The following is a 19,460-nucleotide window of genomic DNA, read 5'->3' on the forward strand; positions in this document are numbered from 1 at the left end:
CCTTGGGACAACTCCATCTGCAGGACATCCAGGAGGGAGCCCCTCAGCCATGCGCACACAGGCGGCTGGAGAGGCCTGGGAGGGGAGCCACAGGCTGAGACCATACCAGCCCTGCAGAAGACACTGGCCATAGCTGGGGTGGGTGGTGCTGGGCCTTTCTGACCCAGTTAAGGTCCCCCCCTCACCAAACCGCTTCTCAGTGGGGAACGGGCCCTGTTCCTGACCCCTTGCCCTGGCCACACCTTATCTTCTCAGGGGCCTGCTGTCCTAGTGACCATCACGGTGTGCGTGGTGGTGGACGGAAAGCTGGTTAGCAGTGTACTGAGGGTGGCTCTGGGCCTCTTCCCGTGGACAGCCCTCCTCGGCCGTAGCCAGGGTACACGGTGCTGTCCCTCCTGGACCTGAAGGGCCAAGCTGCTGGAGCAGGTAGACGCCGAGGACTGCATCACCTTCAGGAAGTGAGCGAGCTGCTGGCCGAGCTGCGGGTCACGTGACCACACTGGCGGGCAAGGACAGACTCTCTAGGTCGCCCGTCTGGGGCTGGACACCAGGAGCTGGTGGGGAGGGGCGATGGGCTGTAGGGAGGCCCCCCCCCAAACAGAAGGTATGCATTTGTGTGGATCTGGGGGGGGTTACCCTACCAGGCTCCCTTGCTAGGACCCTCACCCACCTCACAATGGGGGTGCTTCAGCTTCTTTTGGGGAGAAGATAGTACTTTTATTTTCATTAAAAAAATAATAATAAAATGTCCTCTTGGCCTTGGGTCCCCTGGCCTCAATGAAGCTGGGGCTGATAGTACTGGGGCCTATCTGTGACTGCCCCCAGCGGGGTCTCGGCAGGACTTGGGGGTACTGCCCTCCCTTGAGGAATCCCAGCGTAAGAGGCAGGAAAGATGGCCAGAGCCTGTGCCCAGGTGTCACAGCTGGTTACTGTGATGGGGATGGGGGAGATGGACGTGGGAGGGGCTGGGGCTGCCACCTGGCAGGCCTTGGAGCAGCTCTCCTCATTGGTAGTGGCAGCTACGTGCCAGGGCTGAGGCTTCTTGCTCCAGGGGTCAGTGTCCTGGAAAGGCCAGCCTGGGACTCCCCCTAGAAAAGGAAGCAGGAGCTGGGGGGGGCCAGGGACTTGTGGGTGGGCTGGGCTGAGTCAGGAAAAACACTCATGTGGCTGCCGCCTCCTTTAAAAAGTAAGTAGGTTTGTTTCTTCAATTGTCTATGTGTGTTTATACTCCTCTTTATTAGTGGATAAGTACTAGAAAATCATTTCTAGGAAGGTGTGGTCAGGGCCGGGCCTAGCTTGCCTAGCCTACGGGGGGGCGGGCCCTTCAGGGGGCCTAGGCCTGGTCTGCAGGGTGAGGCTGTCCAGCCAGGGCTCGTACACCAGTGTGTAGCCTTCCACCCTCTTGATAGTGAACTTGTAGGAGCGGTTGGGCAGCAGGTTTCGGACGTCAAAGGTGAAGGCGGCCACGGGGAAGATGCCGCACTGCAGGCACTCCTGCTGTGTCTGTGGGTCCAGCAGCTCGTAGCACAGCTCAAACTGCTCTGGCACGGCCGGCTGCAGGGTGACAAACCAGCGCAGGCTGACCCAGTCCTGGTGGGCCACCGACTCCTTGCGGTCGAACGTGACGGGCATCTTGGTGCTCAGCGTGAGCTGGATGTCGGGGATCTTGGTGGCGTTGACGTCAGACACCAGGCGGTGTTTGGCGTGCAGGCGCCCTGGCACCATCGTGGCCAGGAAGCTGTCCGTGGCGGCCGCCAGGTCTGCCAGCCGCTGCTCCACGAGCCGCCAGCCCGCCAGGAAGGGCTGAGGGTCCGGTGACTCGAGCAGGGCGTCCAGCTCAGAGCGGCCATGGTCTAGCTGCTGCAGCAGCTCCCCGAGCAGCTGGAGTTGGATCTTGGTCTGGGCCGCGCCCACCTTCTTCATGCGCTGGAACTTCTGCGGGTCGATGAACTGGAACGTGGTGGGCAGCACCCGCGGGTTCTGGTCGCCCAGGGCCAGGTGCTTGGGGAGGAGCTCGAGGTGGTAGGAGCACTTCTTGAGGAGCTCCATGTGGGCGTGGTGGCGCTTGAGCAGCTGGGGGCTCAGGGCCGAGGTCAGGAACTTGCGCAGAGCGTTGCGGCGCTCCGCGTAGGCCCGCCACGTCTCGGGCTCCAGCAGCTGCCGACCCTCGGCCTCCTCCGCCTCCTCCGCCTCCTCCTGGTCCAGGAAGCACTGAGGGCCATCCAGCTTCATTCCGTCCGGGTCCAGGCCTGTCACCTGCAAGTTCATGGTCTGGGAGCAGCGGGTGGAGGGCAGGGTATGAGCGGGACGGTCAGACTGGCCTCTGCCGCCCACCCAGGGGCTCACTCGGGGCAGTGTTTGTGTGGGGGTGACTCCAGGCCCACTGGCCCCCATGCTGGGCCCTCTAGCCTGCTGGGGGGGCCGGGGAGGACTTTGTGGGGAGGGCTTGTCTCTCTGGAAAGAGGCTGCTTGGAGGGCCGCGTGAGCAGGCTGCAGATCTAGATAAAAGTGGACACCGTGGGGCCGACACGACACTCTACTGATGGTCGTTTGTGATGACGCAGGGCGGGGCTGAGACGGGGGCTCTGGGCCAGGATGGCCGAGCTGTGCAGCCGTGTCTGAAATGGGGTCACGCCGCTCCCTGGAGCTGTTGACAGGATTCAGTGTGATCCTGTCTGAGCAGCACCAGACCCCAGCTGGGGACACCCCTGTCCTGCACACCCTCCATGCCCCACTACAGGCGCAGAGCAGACGACCGGGGCCAAGCCCAGGAGGCAGGGCAGCTGCCGGCCTCAGCTCTGAGAAGTAAACATGCCAGTTCCTGGTTACCGAGCCCTGCTGTGTCCTGGGGCCTCAGGACCTCCATGAGCCCACTGAGCCCATGAGAAAAGCCCCTGAACGGTTACCCTGCCTCACAGATGGGGTGCCTGAAGCTAGAACAGTTCGTAGCTTGCTCTCCATCCAGGCTTCTAGCCCAGCCGTAGACCCCAGAGCCTGAGTGTCCTTCTGCACCCCTCCCCAGCCTGGGTTCCCAGCTCTGAGTGTCTGTGGGAGGGGCCGGTGCACCCCACAGCTGGGCATAGCTGTGCTCCCAGGCTGGCAGGCCCTGCCCACAAGGCTGGGGCTCCTTGGAGAAGGGACCAGCATCCCCAGCTGCTGTCCCAGGTCCCAGCCACCCCCAAGGGCAGTGAGACAGACTCCGTGGCTTCAGGGGTTGGATGAATTCCAAACGGGAGCTGAGAGGCTGAGTGACTCGCCCAAGGCTGCTCTGCTAAGGGGCAGAGTGAGGTTGGGACCCAAGTTGGTCTCCCTTCCCAAATGCCAGGCCTTGACCTTCCTGGGCAGAGGCGGCACACCCTGGTCCTGGACACTGCAGACAGGGTATCTGGGCTGAGGTGCAACAGAGACCAGGACCCAGGACTCCTGCCCTAAGTCCTGCGGTGGCCGGAGCCTGGGGCAGATTCAAGCTGCCTCTGGAGGGAACTCTAGCTCCAGACCTGGCTACAGGTCAGAGGTGTTTCCAGATGCCCACCGTCTCTCAGGTGGAAAAGGCAGAGGGGCTGCTGGTGAACTCCTCCAAAGAAGCCTCCTGTCCTGGCCCTCCTACCCAGACCTACACCCTCCTCGCCTCCGAGACCCCCTACACTCCCCCGGCCCCAGTCCCACTTGCCCCCAACCGACCCCCACCCGCGCCCACCTGCCCACCTCTGCCACACTGCCCTAGCCCTCCGTCCCCCCAGCCCGCCTCCCCGCGCCCACTTGCCCTTCGTCCTGGAGCGGGCAGAGCAGTGCTGCCGACTGTGCGCAGGGCGGGGGTGCCCAGCCTTGCGCCGCGGCGTTCCGCGGGTTGCCATGGGGACCGCGGGCCTTTGTGACGTCCCGCCCCCCGGGGGTGGGGGGCGGGGTGGGGCGAGAGAGCCCAGGGCGTGGGGGTCGGACGCCCTCGACCTGAGGGGCTGCGGGCAGATCGCGCGGGGCTCGCTCCCCCGCCCCAGGACCCGACTGAAGGAACCGAGTCTCAGCCCCGGGCCCGCCCCCAGGTTTCAGCTCAGACAGACCGTCCAGAGGCTTCGCTCCCTTCCCTGGGAACCTGGGGTGTCACGGCCCGAGCCCCGGCCGGGATGCCTCCTCAAGCCAAGGGACGCCACTTGCCTCCACCCCCTTGCAGGTCAGTGGTGGGGACCCTTCCAGACTAGGGTGTCTGTCCCTGAGCTCCCCTCCCATTTTATTCCGTGGCAAGGCCTGCCCCCCAGGGCACGCCCACCACTCCCGGTAACCTCACTCTTGGGAGGAGGCTTTGCCGGGCTAAGCGCCCAACAGCCTGTCCTCTGGGTGCAGGCCTGGGAGGGAGTGCGTGGGTGCCCTGGGCGCTAACTCTGTAAGTTGTAGCTGTTGTTATGTCGTTATTTAGGGGTCTGAAACGCAAGAGTTGGATTTGGAAAGGGGGTACTATCTGAAGGTTGAAGGGGAGGCTGGCACCTGGAAAGTGGTGAGAGGAAGCCGCCCGCAGCCCTGCGGCCCACCCACAGAGAGGGGGTGGGCGGCAGAGCAGTCTCCCCTCCTGCTCTGGGTCAGGCATGTCCTGGACCTCTGCCATCTCTGGCCCCATCTTTTTTTTTTTTTTTTTTCTATTTCTTTTTTTTTTTTTTTTTTTTTTTTAATTTTTATTTATTTATTTATTTATTTATTCATTCATTTATGGCTATGTTGGGTCTTCGTTTCTGTGCGAGGGCTTTGTCTAGTTGCGGCAAGTGGGGGCCACTCTTCATCGCAGTGCGCGGGCCTCTCACTATCGCGGCCCCTCTTGTGCCGGAGCACAGGCTCCAGACGCGCAGGCTCAGCAATTGTGGCTCACGGGCCTAGTTGCTCCGCGGCATGTGGGATCCTCCCAGACCAGGGCTCGAACCCATGTCCCCTGCATTGACAGGCAGATTCTCAACCACTGCGCCACCAGGGAAGCCCTTTTTTTCTATTTCTTGTTCCTCAGCCAAATTTTTAAAATGCAACTTTCAGTTTTGAGATAATTGTGGGTTCACCTGCAGTTGTAAGAAATAACACAGAGATCCCAAGCACCCTTTGCCCATTTTCCCCAAGGGGAACACCTAGCGGAGCTGTCCTACAAGATCACACCGCGAGAGTGACCTTGACAGTCAAGACGGAGACGTCTCCTTCCCCACAGGAACCTCCCCGCGTCGCCTTCTACAGCCCACGAGACTCCACCCACAACGGCCCCACCCACCTAGACCCCGCCCATAGCCCCGCCCCGACGCCGGTTTTGGGAAACCCTCTTCCAGGCCCCGCCCCGACGCCGTCCTGGGACAGATCCCGCCCCAGACGCACGCGGCTCGGAGCGGTTGGGGACCAGTCCTGCCCGCGAGACACGCTAGAGGTCGAGGAGAGCAGCGGCCGTCGTGTGGCCGGGGCTGGAGGGCCACCCTGCGCTGGTGTGAGCACCGCAGGGAGCGTGCGGGGGCCTCTGGAGCGACTCTCACCCGCCCACCCTGCGCCAGCAGGGGCGCCGCGCCGCCCCTCCAGTTTCTCCCCGTCGGGGTCCCCGAGCCCCGCTGCTGCACCCTCTCCGTCCCCTGCAGGGCCTGGCGCGCCGCCGGGCATGGAGCCCTTCCTCAGGAAGCAGCTGACGTTCCTGTCCTTCTTCTGGGACAAGATCTGGCCGGCGGGCGCGCCGCGGTTACCGGACCCGGACTCCGACGCCGACGTGGAGCCGGAACCCGCGGCAGCGGAGCCCCCCACCGCGGAGCCCTGCAACCCCCGGCCCCCGCGCAGCTCTTCAGGGCGCTGACTTCACGGCGCGGAGCGCGGAGGAGCTGAGTGTCAGCCGCGGGGAGAGGCTGCACGCCCTCAGGGAGGAGGGCGGCTACATCCTCGCCCGCAGGCTCGCGGGCTGGCCCAGCACGGGGCTGGTGCCCATCACCTACGTGGCCAAGGCCGCCCCTGAGACGCTCTGGAACCAACCGTGAGTACCACCCGCTCTGGGGAGACAGGAGTAAGCCAGGATAGAGTCTGGGGACTGCACGTCCAGCGTCACTCCTCCAGGCCCTGCCTCACAGTGGTGAGCAAGCAGAAAGGTGTGGTGCAGGGACGGTGTGCCTGGGCACCTGATTCCGCTAGGAGGGCATCTGATTCCGCTAGGAGGGCACCTGATTCCGCTAGGAGGGCACCTGATTCCGCTAGGAGGGCACCTGATTCCGCTAGGAGGGCACCTGATTGCGCTAGGAGGGCACCTGATTCCGCTAGGAGGGACAGCGGCAGTGCCTCTGGCAGGAGTGGTTAAGCAGAGCCGCCAGCTGGCTGGCTGGTGTGTGTGCGTGCCGCACTCGCCAGGCCCTCCTGCTCGCACCCAGGGATTCAGCCCCGGCATCCAGCAATCTTTGCGGACGGGTCGTTCCTTGGAGGGCAGGGGACTGGGGGCTGGGATGCAGTTCTGAGTGAGCCGGGGAGGACATGAGTGCGCAGCGAGGCCATCCTTGTGCGGTGAGGGGGCGAGGGGGTGACCCGGCGGTGGAAGGGGTGATAAGCCGGGTCAGAGAGAGGTCCACACTCGCCTGGCCCCCTCCCTCCTGCTCTGGGCCAGGTATGGGGCAGACATGGCCCTGGCCTTTGAGATTGCTCCCAAAGAGGCTCGTTTGGGGGGTGGATACAGGTGGGGGAGCCCACCCATTCCCCTGAGTGCCCTCGGCCCCTAGGGCCAGGGCAGTCTACAGGTGGGGAGAGGCTGGCACAGGCACTTGTCTATTTGCATGCCAGTCTGTGATCATGGGGGGAAGCAGAGGCTGGGCACTCTTCCAGAGGAGGTGACCTCTCGGCGCAGGCTCAGGGTCCGCAGGACAGGGTAGCCTCCCGGCACAGCTGTGTGCCCGTGCTGAGCAGGGCCCTGCCATGTGGCTGTGGACACAGTACATGGGCCTCAAACGTTTGATCCACACCCTGGGCGTGGTCCTTACCTGTCTTTCTCCTGATTGTCTTGGCCACTGTAATCCCTGGCTTCTATTTATTTATTTTTGGCTGTGCTGGGTCTTTGTTGCTGTGCGCGGGCTTTCTCTAGTTGCAGCGAGCAGGGCTACTCTTCGTTGCGGTGCATGGGCTTCTCATTGTGGTGCCTTCTCTTGTTGCGGAGCACGGGCTCTAGGCGCGCGGGCTTCAGTAGTTGTGGCTCACGGGCTTAGCTGCTCCGCGGCATGTGGGATCTTCCCAGACCAGGGCTCGAACCCGTGTCCGCCACATTGGCAGGCGGATTCTTTTTCTTTTTTTTTTAACATCTTTATTGGAGTATAATTGCTTTACAATGGTGTGTTAGTTTTTGCTTTATAACAAAGTGAATCAGTTATACATATACATATGTTCCCATATCTCTTCCCTCTTGCGTCTCCCTCCCTCCACCCTCCCTATCCCACCCCTCTAGGTGGTCACAAAACACCGAGCTGATCTCCCTGTGCTATGCGGCTGCTTCCCACTAGCTATCTATTTTACATTTGGTAGTGTATATATGTCCATGCCACTCTCTCACCCTGTCACATCTTACCCTTCCCCCTCCCCATATCCTCGAATCCATTCTCTAGTAGGTCTGTGTCTTTATTCCCGTCTTGCCACTAGGTTCTTCATGACTTTTTTTTTTTTCCTTAGATTCCATATATATGTGTTAGCATACTGTATTTGCTTTTCTCTTTCTGACTTACTTCACTCTGTATGACAGACTCTAACTCCATCCACCTCACTACATATACCTCCATTTCGTTTCTTTTTATGGCTGAGTAATATTCCATTGTATATATGTGCCACATCTTCTTTATCCATTCATCCGATGATGGACACTTAGGTTGCTTCCATGTCCTGGCTATTGTAAATAGAGCTGCAATGAACATTTTGGTACATGACTCTTTTTGAATTATGGTTTTATCAGGGTATATGCCCAGTAGTGGGATTGCTGGGTCATATGGTAGTTCTATTTTTAGTTTTTTAAGGAACCTCCATACTGTTCTCCATAGTGGCTGTATCAATTTATATTCCCACCAACAGTGCAAGAGGGTTCCCTCTTCTCCACACCCTCTCCAGCATTTATTGTTTCTAGATTTTTTGATAATGGCCATTCTGACCGGTGTGAGATGATATCTCATTGTAGTTTTGATTTGCATTTCTCTAATGATTAATGATGTTGAGCCTTCTTTCATGTGTTTGTTGGCAATCTGTATATCTTCTTTGGAGAAATGTCTATTTAGGTCTTCTGCCCATTTTTGGATTGGGTTGTTTGTGTTTTTGTTATTGAGCTGCATGAGCTGCTTGTAAATCTTGGAGATTAATCCTTTGTCAGTTGCTTCATTTGCAAATATTTTCTCCCATTCTGAGGGTTGTCTTTTGGTCTTGTTTATGGTTTCCTTTGCTGGCAGGCAGATTCTTAACCACTGCGCCACCAGAGAAATCCCATCCCTGACTTCTAGATGGAGGGGGCGCCAGCTGGGGAACCCTCGGGGCAGAGACGCCTCTTCCCAGCCCCAGCACCAAGAGGTGATATGCTGGCTGAGAACAGGCCAGAAGCTGGTTGGTGAACAGGGCTAGCAAAGCTAGGCTCAGCTGCCCAGACCTCGCCCCGACGCGGGCCCCTGGTCTTGCACCAAGCTCGGTCTCTGCCGACCAGCAGCAGGTCTCAGCTTCACTCAGGCCACCTACAGCATCTTGGGGGCCCCTCAGCGTTCCCACAGTCTCCTGGGGGATTTGCATCTGGGGGAAAATCTTGATTCACAGGAAGGTGCCTTCTCAGAGGACTCCAGGCCACCGCCCCACAGCCAGCCCTTCTGATGGGTAGGGGCCTACAGTCCCTCCAGGTGGAGGACGGACCCCGAGAGCAGCTCCTGGAGGCGGCTGGCAGGGTCCTGGGGGAGGGGAGGGGCTGCTGGGAGGAAGCGCTCATGACAGCGTGTCTGGGCTGAGATGCGAGGGCTGCCACACTCGTGGTGTCCTCAGGCCCAGATACCTGGCTCCCGTCCACAGGCCGGCGGGCCGGGGAGACCCCTCAACCCCCACTGAGAGGCCCACTGCTCTCCAGCTGCAGGGCCCCCGGTCTTGTCACCCACTGCTGCACACCCCGGGGACAGGCTCCAAGAACGTCGCGGAAGGCGAGGTGTGCGCGGGGGCTGGGCCCTGCCCCCCAGGCCCTGAAGTGGGTCCAGGGGAGGGGTGGGGTGGGAAGCACTGCTGTCCTGGGAAGGTCCCCTGTAGCCCCTTCCCATGGGAGAGGCTCTCCTGGTAGAGGGTCCCAGACAGCAGGCCTGGCTGCAGGAGGAGCCCGGCAGCCGCACGGGGCTGTGCCTCCTGCCCCCAAATCAGTGTGTTCCCAGCCTGCCATCCAGCCAGGGCTCCTCTTGGGGGACCCACGTCCACAGGTCCTTGACACTTCCCCGCGTATCTGCTGATTTCCCCCCCAACATACCCCAGGCCTGTGCCGCTCTGCCCCCCATCACCCCACCCCTTCCTGCCTCCAGCCTCAACCCAGCCCCCTAACTGACTCTGGCCCCTTCCCCGTAGTCCCCCAGGGTGGGCACAGGCCTCTGTGCCAGGGCAGGCCTGTCTCTGCCCCTGATCTGCCAGGCCCCACCCTCGCCCCAGGCTGCAGCAGTACCCGCCCGCCAGCTTTGCCTACCTGGTCCCCTCTTTGGGGGGTGCCCCCACCTTGTGTCCAGTCCCCGATGACTCCAGAGGCTGGGCCCTGTGGGCCGGGGCAGGTGTCGATCCCAGACTGGGTCCCCAGTACCGGGAGCCAGGTGTTGCTTCTCCCTGTCACCTGCGTGGAGTGGGCCTCTGGGGCCTGACCCATGGTGGGCAGGGCTTGCTCGGGGCTGGGCCGGTGTGGGGACCGCTGTGCCTGCCCTTTGCAGCTGGTACTTCAGTGGCATCAGCCGAACCCAGGCCCAGCAGCTGCTCCTGTCCCCCACCCAACGTGCTGGGGGCCTTCCCCGTCCGGCCCAGCGAGAGCAGCCACGGGGACTACTCACTGTCAGGTACCGGGTGCCCTTGACCTTGGGGTGGTTGCTTCCCAGTCAGTGCCAGCCCCCAACCCACCTCGGGCCCGACCATATGCATCACCTGGTTGGGGTGGCGGGAGGGTCTGGGCAGGCTGCAGCCAAGATGTGGCCTCCGTCTCTGTGCCCTCCCAGTCTGGGCCCGGACCAAAGTCCACCACTACCGCATCTCCAAAACAGCCAACGGCAGCCTCTACCTGCAGAAGGACCAGCTCGTCCCCAGCCTGGAGGAGCTGCTGGCCTATTACAAGGCCCACTGGAAGCTGATCCAGAACCCACGGCTACAGCCCTGTGTGCCCCAGGTGGGCCCATGCCCACCCCCCTGCCAGGTTGCCCCTCCTGAGAGGCAGTCCAGCACGCGTCCAGCTGGCCCGCTCCGACCCTGGGTGCTGCCCGGGGGGGACCTGATGAAGCCTGGGAGCACCAGGTGCCCCGTGACTCCTCCGTGCTCTGGTCGGTCCCTGTGGGTTATGTTTCTTGTTTTAAATTAATTAATTAATTAATTTTTGGCTGCGTTGGGTCTTCATTGCTGCACGTGGGCTTTCTCTAGTTGTGGCGAGCGGGGGCTACTCTTCGTTGCAGTGCGTGGGCTTCTCGTTGCGGTGGCTTCTCTTGCTGCGGAGCATGGGCTCTAGGCGCGCGGGCTTCAGTAGTTGTGGCGCACAGGCTCAGTAGTTGTGGCACGTGGGCTCTAGAGCACAGGCTCAGTAGTTGTGGCTCGCGGGTTTAGTTGCTTCGCGGCATGTGGGATCTTCCCAGACCAGGGCTTGAACCCGTGTCCCCTGCATTGGCAGGTGGATTCTTAACCACTGTGCTGCCAGGGAAGTCCAGGTGTTATATTTCTATGGGATTCTCTGGGGTGGGGGGAAGATGAGGCCTGTAGGATGCCCTCCCACCCCGCCCAGCCCTGTAGAGCGGCCAGGAGGGGAGGGCAGGTTGGGGAAGGCATCTGGGGAAGGTGCCCACGGCAGCCCCAGACCAGTGCGGAGGCTGTGGGAGGAGATGCCGGTGGGGATGGCGCCACACCTGCGCTGGAGCCGTGGTGCCTGCACCTGTCCCAGGTGAGCAGTCCTGCCGGGGGGCCGGGCAGCCATCTGGTTCCTCTGGTCTCTTGGTGACAGTCCGGACGGGGATAGTAATGAGTGTTTGTGGATGGATGCCTGCCGCCAGCAAAGGTGCCATTAGGTCTGGAAGCAATGAGGGCCAGGCCTCCGGAGGTCAGCACCTGGGCCCCCTGCCCCGGCCAGCACCAGGGTTGAGCGTGTGCTGGGGCGCAGGGGCAGAGAGCCAGAGGCCTGGGACCCCAGGAGCAGCTGCCCACTCTGCCTAGGGAGCCACAGGCAAAGGCCCTGAGTGCCCCCCACACCCGCAGAAGCCCCCTGAGCAGGACGAGTGGGAGCAGCCCCACTCTGAGTTCACCCTGCGGAGGAAGCTGGGTGAAGGCTACTTCGGGGAGGTGTGGGAAGGCCTGTGGCCGTCAAGGTCATCAGACCAGGTGGGTGGGGCCCCCTGGAGCCTGGGGCAGTGGCGGTGGGCAGCAGGTGGAGGGGAGAGTTCCAGAGCGCTGCCCTGTCCCACAGCTGACGGACGTGAAGGTTGCCGACCTGGCCCAGGAGATCCAGATGCTCGTGAGCCTGGGGCACGAGTGCCTCATCCGGCTGCACGCGGTGTGCTCCGCGGCCGAGCCGGTGTACATCGTCACCGAGCTCATGCGCAAGGGCAGCCTGCAGGCCTTCCTGGGCAGTGAGTGTCGCGGTGGCCACACCTCCTGGCCGGTGGGGACGGGGACACTGCCCCTTCTCATGCGGGCCTTTGACGGTGCTCCAGGCCTTTTTACTGAACCCCGATCCTCCGAGGCCGAGATGGCTGTGGTGGGCTCTGGCCACAAGTGAGGTCAGGCCAGGTCCAGGCGCTGAAGCCTCTGGATCACCAGCCCTGTACTAGGTCATCGTGGACCCAGCCCAGCTCTGGGCACCCCCTCTCGACCTTGGCCCATTTCTGTCCCTGGTTGGGGACCCGGCCCGGCTGCCATGAAGCAGCCTGCATGGGGTGGGGACAGCACAGTGGCCACTGAAGCCCTGGTGAAAGGTGCCATTCTTGCCCATCTTAGAGCTGAGGACACTGGGGTGTGGAGGGCAGAGACTGGGGCAGATGCCTGCCCCCTGACTGTCAGCCCCAGCTGCAGGCCCCGAAGGCCAGGCCCTGAGCCCACCCCTCCTGCTGACCTTTGCTGCCAGGTGGCCGAGGGCCTGAGCTACCTGGAGGAGCGGCGCATCGTGCACCGGGGCCTGGCCGCCAAGCACCTGCTCGTGGGTGACGACCTGGCCTGCAAGGTGGCTGACTTTGGCCTGGCCCGGCTGCTCAAGGTCAGTGCGTCTACTCCCCACGCAGCAGCTCGAAGAGCCCCGTCAAGTGGACGGCGCCCGAGGCAGCCAACTACTGCGTGTACTCACACGTCTGGTCCTTCGGGGTCCTGCTCTGCGAGGGCTTCACCTACGGCCGGCGCCCCTACCAAGGTGGGCCTAGAGGCAGCACGGGGTCGGAGGCAAGGCATAGTCCAAGGGAGGAAGTGTGGGAGCCCGAAGGAGGAAGCAGCCCCTGCCCCGGGGGTCGCTGAGCCTGGAAGGGGCACCGGGCCTGGAGGCTGAGTGCTTGGCAGGGTCACCCTGGAGGGCTCCAGGGTGACCCCCAGGCAGAGAGGGGCAGCCCCTGCCCAGCCCCTCTCCCGCTCCTCCCCAGGAATGAGCAACCACGAGACCCTGCAGCAGATCTCGAGAGGGTACTGGCTGCCGCGCCCGGCCGCCTGCCCAGCCAAGGTCTACGCGCTCATGGTGGGGTGCTGGAGGGGCCTCCCCGACGAGCGGCCGGACTTCGCCACGCTGTGGGGTAAGCTGGGCGCCCCGCCCTCACGTGACCCCTCCCTCACGTCCCCCCTGCCCAGGCGACCCCCTCGCGGGACAGTGTTTGCCGTCGACACGCCCTGGGATGCCTGATGCCCAGAACTGATGCCAGCCCGTGGCGCCTCTGGCCATGGGCCTCACGCCCTGACGCACGCTGACACGCACAGCTTGTGTGCACGAGGCAAACACACGCAGACTCCCGCTCAGACAGGCGAGGGGCTGGCATCTTCTGCCTGGATGTCCCTGGAGAGGGAGGATCTCAGCAGAGAAGTCCAGGTGGAGCCCGAGTTTGCTCTGGCCTCGGGGAGACGCTGGACGGAGAGGCCTTCTGCCCGTGCCTGCCGCCCTGAGCCCCAGTTTTCTCCGAAGTCCCGGTGTGGCCTTGTTGAAGCGGCCGGTGCTGGGGCTCAGGCAGGCCCGGGGCGCCAGCCCCATGCGGCACAGGCTGGGCACGGACGCTACCTCCCATGGGCCTCAGCCCCCGAACCAGAACAGGAGCTGGAGTTGACAGCTCGGCCCACCAGCTGGTGGATCATGGCCGAGGAAGAGCTGGCCCCCATGTGGCCCAGGCCCCCACCCCAGGGCATCTTGTCACCCAGATCTGGGGACCCAGAGGAACACGACCCCTGGGCTATTGGCAGGAAGCAGCGGAGGCTGCAGAAGCCACGTGGACAGCCTTTCCCATCCCCCTGGGGCTGGAGCGGTGGGGCGGGAGTGAGCAGGGTCAGTCCACAGGAAGGTCAGACTGGTGGCTGGGTGACACTCCAGGGCCCAGGGCGCTTCTCTGCAGGTGGACAAAGGTCAGGGGGCAGAGTGCCTCAGACGCGGGGTCCCGGGCGCTGGCCTGGCTGTGCAGGGTCGGCATGGGGGTGGGCGTGGGTGCCGTGGCGTGCGGGCATCCGGGCGACAACCGGCTCTCCTGGGAAAGGAAGCAGCCAGTTTCTGGGGTGTGACTGCTCCCACGAGGCTGATTTCAAGCCACGTCACGGCGTCACCAGATGTGGAGCTGGCGGGACGTGCACTCTTGGCTCCACTGCCCCCTGCCGGCTCCGGTCCCACGAGATGAACCGTGGAGGGCGGGGACTGGGCAGGTGGGGTCTGCCTTCAGGGTTCCCTACCCCCGTCCTGGGAGCCCCAGGCTGGCAGCTGTGCCCCAGAGGCCTGTGCATGGCCGCCCAGCTCCTCAGTCCCTGGAGGGTCAGCTCTGCCCTGCAGCAGCCAGTTAGTCCTCACCATGACCACAGGTCCCACCGGGGGGGCTGGCACCGGGCAGGGAAGCTGGGACCCTCAGCTGCAGATAAGTGACCCCCCCGCCGGGGCTGCTCAGATGCTCAGAGAACAGAATCTGTGTAGGGTTGGAGAAATTGGTGGCGGGGGGGTGACACCTCGGGCAGAGGCAGCCCAGAGGGAGGAGGTGAGGACAGGCCACTTCAGGAAGGCCCCCAATCACCCTGGTTGTAGATCAGAGCCTTGGACACCGTCCCCCTGACCCAGGCAGATGGGGGGAGGGGGCAGGAGGGTTTGGCCTGAGCCTTCTGGGACTCCGGGCAGCCAGGCCTCAGCTCTGACTTGGGCTACAGCCCCTGAACCCCTCTATCCTGTCTTGGGAGAGCTGAGGGGCCGGAGGGTGAGGGCTGGAGCTGGGCTCCCGCGGTGCTGGGCGGTTCCCAGACCAAGCAACAGGGTGGGACTCGGGGATCGAACACATTGAAGGGCTCACTCTGTTTCCCGGGGACTGGGGTGCGTGGGGAGCAGAGCTGGCAGGCATCCTGCGAGGGGAGGAACGTGCTGGGCGGGGTGACAGGAGAGCCAGGTGTGCGTGGGGGTCACTGGCACATCCCTGGGGCGTGTCATCAGCACAAGCTGAACAGGTTTGGTGCTGGTGCCCTGGGAGGGATCAGCCTCGGATCCCTCCCGCTTCCCCGTGTGGTTCAGGCAGGACCTGGCACGTCTCGCCGAGGCCCCCGCGGACACGGCTCACAGGTGGGACCCAAGGCCCGAGGGGGCCGGAGCGTTCTGGCCGTTCTGGCCGGCGGTGAGGGGTGCGCGTGTGGGGGTGAGGGAGCCCGACGGATGCCGAGCCCCTCCCCGCCCAGCTCCGCCCCTCCCCTCCGGGCCCTGCCCCTCCTTGGTCAGCGGGTTGCCCATATGCTCACGAACTTGTTAAGTACCTGTTGCTGATCTCAGAGTGAGGCAGGTGGTGCCGTAGTCTCTTCTCACTGAAAGGGAAAGCGCCAACAAGAAGGGTTAGTACACGATTTCCCCTGGTCATCCTCCTCACAGCCCTTCTTTCGGGGGCAGAGTCCCTGGCACCCCAGCTTCCCGCTGGGGAGGAGGCGCCTGGGCCTTGGGGGAGCTCCTTTGGGGGCGGGCAGAGAGGCAGCCTGAGTCCCGGCTCAGTCCCGGCAGCCCTGGGAGGTTGGGGAGGGTGTGCCTTGCCCTTCACCCTCCAGCTCTGAGTCCCACGCCCCCTGGCTGAGTGCCCCCGTCTGATTGGTGACCCCACCCTCCTGGCACTTAGGTCTGACCATGTGGGCAGGGGCACCTGAGTGGCCGCTTGGGCAGGTTTCCCCCAGCGGGTGGGTAACAGCAGCGCCCAGACTGACCTGGCCCAGGGGGTGGGAAGACAGGTGGCCTTTGGTGTAGAGCCTAGGGTGCTTGGGGAGGTCTGGGAGGGGCGTCTCTGGTGGCACAGGTGTGGCTGGCACGGCTGCCTTGTCACAGGGAACTGAGCGGCGGCTCAGTGGGGCGGGGACGGCCTGTCGGGTTCAGCCCTGCCCACGTGCTGCTCCCAGCTGGACCAGAGAGGCGGTGAGGCCAGGTGGCCCAGTTCTGCCACTGCCCTGGCCATGGGGTCCCCGGGCCAGGCTCCCCTGGGCCCCAAGTATGTGGGCCTCTGGGACTTCGAGGCCCGCACAGCCGAGGAGCTGAGCTTCCGGGCAGGGGACCTCTTCCACGTGGCCAGAAAGGAGGAGGAGTGGTGGGGGACCGTGCTGCTGGACGGGGTGGGCAGGGCCCTGGCCGAGAAGGAGACGGTGGGGCTGGAGCCGTGAGTGTCCCCGCGGCCCTCGTGGGTCACTCCAAGTTGCCCGTCCCTGGGCCCTGCAGGGCGTCTATCGGGACAGAGCTCTGTGTCGCTGTGGCTGGGCTCCGGGCGCGGGCAGGGACCCTGGGCTGCCAAGGAGGGGTGGCCCGTGGCTCCATCTCCCTGCTCCCCCAGCGGGGCTGGGCCTGCCATCCTGGCCTTGGGACCCCTGGCTGGGCTTCTGCTGTGTGACATCTGGGGATGCGGGCTGCAGAGGCCCCGGCCCCTCCTCCGCGCCGGGACCCGGAGAAGGGCAGCCAGCTGAGAGTGAGGCCGAGGCAGAGCCTGGGCCTTTCGGGCAGTGAGGCTTCGCTCACCTTCCAAACACCCGAAACCAGCCTGCTGGCCTAGTCAGAGGGAGCGGGAAGGCCATTGCGACAGGCCCGCCCGGGTGTGGGCCACAGACCTGCTGCCCGTCCCAGCACGGCTGCCCATCGCTGGCAAGGTGGCTCCCAGAGACAACTGTGGGCCTGAGGGCTGCCCAGCAAGCTTGGGCCACAGGCGCAGCCCAGCGTGCGTGTGTCCACGCGACCCCAGGTGGTTCCCTGAGCTCTGGACGGGAGGGTCCGGCGGAGGGCCCATGGCCCCCCGTGTGCCTGTGCACCCCACTGATGGAGCACCTGCTGTGTGCCGGAGCTGACACGGGCAGGGTCCCCCCTCCTGGGGGGAGACACGTGAGCACGGCGCAGACAGGACCATTTCAGGCAGGGCCCCCGACAGTGATAAGGCAGGGGCCGGCACTGCCAGTGCAAAGGCCCCGGGCCCTGGGAACCCAGCACATTCGAGAAGTGGAAGGAGGTGGGGTGGTTGGCGGGGGATGGAGCAAATGGGAGAGATTCCAGAGGTGCTGGATTGGTGGGGGTGGCCCGCGGACCCCACGGGGCTCAGTGCTGGGCAGTGGTCTTCCGTGCAGGGACCCATGTTCCAACGGGGCCTGAGGGAGCCGAGGGTGCAAAGGGTGGGGCGGCTGACAGCAGAGGTCCCCTGGGAAACTCCGCAGGCCCAGCCGTGCCCTGGCGCTGGGAGCTGGGGTGTGAGAATGCCTGTGGACATGTGTGGGTGCATGTGCGTCCCCAGGTCCCACGGTGCTAGAGCGTGGCGTGCCTGTGGCCCGGGTGCAGAAGGTGGCCACAGAGCCACATCCGGGGTTGGGGAAGGTCGCTGTTCCCACAGGATGGGGGGCTCTATCCCCACAGTCGGGGGACAGTCCGGGAAGGGTAGTGGGAGGGGCCTTCTCCACTTCTGGGTCACCAGGGTCTTTCCTGGGGTCCAGAACTGGCCACTTGGGACATTAGGGGTTGGTGATGGGCAAAGAAGGGCCTTTGGGTCAGTGAGTGTCGGCGGGCAGCTGTGGGCCGGGGTTGGGGGCACGAGGAGGCAGAGTATCAGGCGCGGGCCGGGACTCCGTGGGGGGCACAGGCGGGGGTCCGTGCCGCTCAGGGTCCGCCCGCCCCGCAGGTGGTTCTTTGGCCGGATCTCACTCGGAAGCCCTGCACCGACTGCAGGCCGCGGACACCGAGCTGGGGGCCTTCCTGATCCAGGTCAGCGAGAAGCCGGGCGCCAACTGCGTCCTCTCGGGTACCCGCTTCCCGCCCCTGCCTGCTCCGCAGCCCCACCTGGGCCTGACTTTGGGGCTCCTGGTCCCTAAACCCTTCGTGCATGCAGAGCCCGGCCCCTCTGGCCTGTCCCCTCCGCTGCGCTGTGACGTCCAGGCCCTGCTCTGGGAGCTCTGACCCTCAGTGGGTGCAGGCCCCGTGGCCTGGGCGCCTTCCCCGGGGTCTGGCCGGTTCTCTCCTCTCTGCATCGGGGGCACCCCTGCCAGTGGGCCCCTCTCAGCGCCTGTTCACAAGTGTCCCCTCCGTCCAGTGCGGGACCAGCAGACCGTTCGCCACTACAAGATCTGGTGGCAGGACGGCCAGTTGCACCTCAATGAGACTGTGTCCTTCCCCAGCCTGCCCGAGCTCGTGGACCACCACGAGGCCCAGAGCCTGTCCCACAGCCTGTGGCTGACCTTGCCCCGCCGAAAGGTAGGCCCCCTGCCCCCCGCCAGACCCTGTCCTTGCCCCTGCCCCCTACAGGGACGCAAACCCTCGGGTGGAGGTGGGTGTGGGTCCTGACCCCCTGACTGGCTGGGGGACCCCTGGGGACACTCAGCCCAGGGACTCTGGCTACGTGGGAACCGTGGTTGTGCAGAGCCGGGCGCGGGGGGACGGTGGGCAGGGGACGTGCCCTCCTTTGCCCACTCTCACCCTTGGGCCAGCTAGAGGTCAGCTGTGCTCCCGCTACGTCCTGAGTCTCCCTGGCTGGTGGGAGCTTGGGCTCCGTGCCCCAGCGAGCAGCTAGACGGGAGTTCTGTCTGAGTGGCACTCAGGCCAGTGTCACTGGCCCAGAGCAGGTGCGGGGGAGGCGGGGGGTGGCGTTTGTCTGCAGGACACAGCAGGGGTCAGCCAGGCTCGGGGCAGCCCCTGGGAGAGCCTGGCCACGTGCCGGACGCTGGGACCCTCCCAAGCAGGACGTGGCCCTGCATTTGAGGCTAGAGCAGGGGCTGACTTGCGGAGGACGGGTGCCCCCGCCCCGTGTCCCTGCAGCATGAGCCGGAGCCCCTGCCCCACCGTGACGACTGGGAGAGGCCGCGGGAAGAGTTCACGCTCTGCGGGAAGCTGGGCTTCCGGCTACTTTGGGGAGGTCTTCGAAGGGCTCTGGAAGGACAAGGTCCGAGTGGCCATCAAGGTGATCGTCCGAGGCGAGCGGGCTCCAGGCCAGGGACTTCTGGCTTTCCTCACGGGCGCGGGGCCGCCCACCAGCCCTGGGCCCTGACGCCCCGCCAACCACTCGCCGCCCTAACTTGGATCACCTGTGGCACCTACCGCAGTGTCCGGGTGGCATTCTCCTTTCATGCTGTTACCTAAATGCATTTATCTTAAAAGGGAATTTTAAATTCTTAACATAAATGGAATGAAATCCATTAAAATAAGTAGGTCACTAGAAATCTGAAAAGGTTCATCTAAAATCTTCTTGGGACCCACCAGAGGTTGGGATCGTCCACTTCAGGAACCAGGGGCCCCGGGGTGCAGGGGAACACACTTGGGAGGGGGTGCTCCAGCTCCACGGCTGGCTTGGGCAGGCGTAAACCACATGGGGGTGTCTGTGGTCCCCGGGGGGTGGGGGGAGCAGCTGGTGGGCACAGCGGGCCCTTGGTGTGAACAGCGGGGACCAGGCTGTGTCTGCCCTGGCATCCTGGCTTGGGAGCTGGGGCGTCGGGGAGGGCGCCCACATTTCCTGAGCCGCTGCTGCGTGCGGGCGGGGGGGTGGGTGGGCCTCAGCTCCTTCGAGGGCCGCACCCAGCGAGGCCGCCCGCCTGCCCCGACAGCTGACCTTCTGCGTCAGCGCACGTTCCAGTCGGAGATCCAGGCCATGAAGAACCTTCGGCACAAGCACATCCTG

The 19,460-nt window shown here is 64.0% G+C and overlaps 2 protein-coding genes across 2 annotated transcripts; one reads left to right on the top strand and one right to left on the bottom strand.

Moving 5' to 3' along the window:
* Positions 1-1,262: 1,262 nt before the first annotated feature.
* FNDC11 (fibronectin type III domain containing 11) lies at positions 1,263-15,330 on the bottom strand. The gene is made up of 2 exons (XM_036826000.1): positions 15,103-15,330; positions 1,263-2,271 (listed from the first exon to the last, which is right to left on the bottom strand). The coding sequence occupies exon 2, from the start codon at positions 2,266-2,268 to the stop codon at positions 1,306-1,308; it is 963 nt and encodes a 320-aa protein (XP_036681895.1). The 5' UTR covers positions 2,269-2,271; positions 15,103-15,330; the 3' UTR covers positions 1,263-1,305.
* Positions 5,378-18,821, top strand: SRMS (src-related kinase lacking C-terminal regulatory tyrosine and N-terminal myristylation sites). Its single transcript, XM_036826003.1, is given in 15 exon segments — positions 5,378-5,762; positions 5,765-5,794; positions 5,797-5,974; positions 9,888-9,939; positions 9,941-10,010; positions 10,167-10,333; positions 11,404-11,513; positions 11,584-11,774; positions 12,217-12,258; positions 12,261-12,397; positions 12,400-12,547; positions 12,771-12,917; positions 17,475-17,557; positions 17,883-18,043; positions 18,605-18,821. Coding segments are annotated over 14 exon segments (1,650 nt in total). The 5' UTR covers positions 5,378-5,611; the 3' UTR covers positions 18,027-18,043; positions 18,605-18,821.
* Positions 18,822-19,460: the final 639 nt, after the last annotated feature.

Source organism: Balaenoptera musculus, chromosome 15, assembly GCF_009873245.2.
Source record: "Balaenoptera musculus isolate JJ_BM4_2016_0621 chromosome 15, mBalMus1.pri.v3, whole genome shotgun sequence".
NCBI classification, from domain to species: domain Eukaryota; kingdom Metazoa; phylum Chordata; class Mammalia; order Artiodactyla; family Balaenopteridae; genus Balaenoptera; species Balaenoptera musculus.

Coding starts and splice junctions, on each gene's coding strand:
- FNDC11 (XM_036826000.1), bottom strand. CDS start 2,268: ATGAACTTGCAGGTGACAGGCCTGGACCCGGACGGAATGAAGCTGGAT.